Source organism: Aegilops tauschii, chromosome 2 (assembly GCF_002575655.3).
Source record: "Aegilops tauschii subsp. strangulata cultivar AL8/78 chromosome 2, Aet v6.0, whole genome shotgun sequence".
NCBI lineage: Eukaryota > Viridiplantae > Streptophyta > Magnoliopsida > Poales > Poaceae > Aegilops > Aegilops tauschii.
In genome coordinates, this window is record NC_053036.3 from 383,527,949 (window position 1) to 383,531,307 (window position 3,359).

A 3,359-nucleotide genomic window follows, 5' to 3' on the forward strand; every position below is an offset into this window, starting at 1 on the left:
CACTCGTAAAGGTCAAATATATAGATCTCGTTACGATCAGAATGTTCAAAACCACCCAGGATGACCTTAGAGCTGGTTTGAAAGGATGCAACTAGAGCAAATACCTCGGTATTGTATTTTGAAATCGAACAAGACAAGGTCTCATTCCATTTTATACAGTTCCGATCTCCTTGCTTCCATATGCAGAATTATTAGGCAGACAAGACATGGTGCTCCGTATGGCCCCTCTGATTCTCAGAAAACGCACCGAGATCAGATGCAGCCCACTTGCCACAAGCAAAGAATTTCCAATTGTGCCATTCGCCAGGTAGCATTTGTTTCTATTGGCTGGTAAGGATAAAAAGGTCAGCCTGCCCTACCAAATAAAATAATTCACGCCATATTGTTGAAGCCTTAAACCTTATCACGAGCCTATAAATACCTGAGCATAACCCCGGCTTATGATTCTACCTGGGCCAAATCAACATAGCAGCAATACAGAAAGACCTAGTACGAAGCTAGATCGATCCACGTTCGTTGCAGTTACTTGCAGGATTCTGAAGAAAGATTACCAAGAGTGAACATGTACTCAAGAAGGACACTGCTTCACACTCCTTCATTCTCTGGGGGGCAGCCCTCCGGACCAAGCCAGCCGGTGACCGACGGCGGCGCTCCGGGAAGCAACTTCGACGCGAACGTGGTGATGATCCTCGCCGTCCTCCTCTGCGCGCTCATATGCGCGCTGGGGCTCAACTCGATCGTCCGGTGCGCGCTCCGGTGCTCGAGCCGGGCGGCGGCGGCGGACGCGGAGCCCAGTCGGGTGGCGCGGCTGGCCAAGGGCGGGCTGAGGAGGAAGGCCGTCCGGGCCATGCCGATCATGGTCTACTCCGCGGGGCTGAAGCTCAACACCGCCTGCCCGATGTGCACCATCTGCCTCTCGGACTTCGAGGCCGGGGAGCACGTCAAGGTCCTCCCCAAGTGCAACCATGGCTTCCACGTCAGATGCATTGACCGGTGGCTCCTCGCGCGCGCCACCTGCCCGACGTGCCGCCAGTCCTTGTTCGCCGAGCCGCACAAGGCGTGTGGGTGCTCCGAGGCCAGCCAGGTCGACCCGGCGCGTGTCCACTCTGTGCTTGTGCCGCTCAGGCCTGAAGGTTTGATCACCACGTATGATTTTTAGTTGCTTCCAGTTGTTGCATGAAAGATGACGGAGCGGGGTGTAAAGCAACAGAAGGTTGTGTTCACTCGGTGTTGTTGCCAAAAACTGGCTTGTAGCCCTCTTACTCCTGCACAATGTGTAGTCCCTAGCTAGTAGTGGAAGAAATTGTACATTTCCTCCGTGTTTCAGCAGCTCATGTGTTGATGTCAATTATTGCGATGAGTTTCTGCGAATCACATTCGAATGCCACTTTGTTGAAAAGGAAAAAAGAAGAGAAGGAGAAGATTGCAGGTCTAATCATATGGCAGTGCCGCACCACCGGTCCAGCATTATGACTGTGATTGGATTTGGAGGTCAACCTTTCGAGCGGTTGCTAAGGTTCAAGTTTTCAGTGGAGGCAGCATATTCTCGAGCCATTACCAAGAGATCAGGGCCTTGTAGTCTACTACTACTACTACTTCGTAGCTAAGCCTTAGTGATCAGTGTTATGGCCCCATAATTGACGGCTGGGTCCACACCCGGCTATAGGCATGGTCATGTGTCATCTGCTGCTCATCTACATGGGATCACGAAGTGATGGGCCAATGTCATGTGTCGCATTGCTATTGCTTAACTATTCTTTCTTCTATTCCTCTAACTAAGGCTGGCGAATTTCAGTCAGAACTGTGGTTTACAGAACATTGGGTTCTGCTCACTGAAAACGAAAATCGCCTGGATGCCCACTCGATGGAAAAGCTGAGATCTTTCTGCAGCTTGTGCGGCTCCGTTGGACCGGGCACTTCAATGCCACAATGATTATGAGAATGTTGTCACAGTGTTACGAAGAATGTAGTGATTGTTTCCTGTACCATTCTTCTTTTCTGAGGAAAGTTGTACTATTCTTCTAAAGGCCCCATTCACAGGATTTGTACTACCAAGTGGAGTTCATGTTATTCCTTTCATTCCATAATGTAGTGCGTTCACGCTTTTTGAGATTTAATTTTGATAATAAATTTAACCAACAAGAATGGCTGCGATGGAAGCATGACAGATACCTTTGAATTCGTATTCGAAAGAAGTTTTTAAAGGTATAATTTTTCAGTAAAATAATTTATGTATTATTGATTTTATTTATGGTCAAAGTTGAATATCGAAAAGCATGAACACACTACAACATGGAATGGAGGGAGTATTAATTGCAATAATGGGTAAAGGGTCTCGTTGAATTATTGGTGTGCAATAATGGGTAATAGTTCCTGCTAGTAGTTCTTCGCATTAACCGTGTCTCTGCAGGTTTTCTATCCTTCTGGTTAAAAGCTTTATTATTTTTTCCCTTGGTTATATCAATACAAAGGAAACTTCATTCCAATTTTAACAAAAGAAGCATTTCTTATGACAAAAACGGTGATTTTTTATTGGGCGAAACTTTTTTTTTTTCAACATGCATCAAAATGTCCTTTAGGGAGTATTGATTTTTTTTCCTTCGTAGCTAAGCCTTAGTGATCAGTGTTATGCCCCCATAATTGGCGACTGGGTCCACACCCGCGGCTATAGGCATGGCCACTTCGGCTATATGTGTCATCTGCTGCTCGTCTACATGGGATCACGAGGTGATGGGCCAATGTCATGTGTCGCATTGCTACTGCTTAACTATCTTTCTTCTGCTCTAACTTACTAGCTGTGGTTTAGAGGAACATTGGGTTGTGCTCACTGAAAACGAAAACCGCCTGGATGCCCACTCAATGGAAAGCTGAGATCTTTCTACAGCTTATGCGGTTCCGTTAGACCAGGCACTTAAATGTCACAATGATTATGAGAATGTTGCAACAGTGTTATGAAGAATGTAGTGATTGTTTCCTGCCATTCTTCTTTTCGGAGGGAAGTTGTACTATTCTTCTAAAGGCCCCATTCACAGGATTTGTAGTGCTAAGGTTCATGTTATTGATGACAATAATGGGTAAAGGGTCTCGTTGAATTATTGGTGTGCAATAATGGGTAATAGTTCCTGATAGTAGTTCTTTGCTTTAACCGTGTCTCGGCAGGTTTTCTGTCCTTCTTGCTATGTTTTTTCTCTTGGTTATATCAATACAAAAGAAAACTTCATTCCAATTTTAACAAAAGAAGCATTATTTCTTATGACAAAAACGGTGAATTTTTGTTGGGCGAAACCTTTTTTTTCAACGTGCATCAAAATGTGCTTCATTTTGTAATTAGAAAAAGGCACCGAGAAGGCGCAAGTCGA

At 45.5% G+C, this 3,359-nt stretch overlaps 1 protein-coding gene across 1 annotated transcript; it reads left to right on the forward strand.

The window, feature by feature from the left end:
* The first annotated feature begins 246 nt into the window (after positions 1-246).
* Positions 247-1,371, forward strand: LOC109781569 (RING-H2 finger protein ATL72). The gene has a single exon (XM_020340160.3). It carries the CDS (start codon positions 563-565, stop codon positions 1,157-1,159), a length of 597 nt encoding a protein of 198 aa, XP_020195749.1. The 5' UTR covers positions 247-562; the 3' UTR covers positions 1,160-1,371.
* The last annotated feature ends 1,988 nt before the right edge of the window (positions 1,372-3,359 follow it).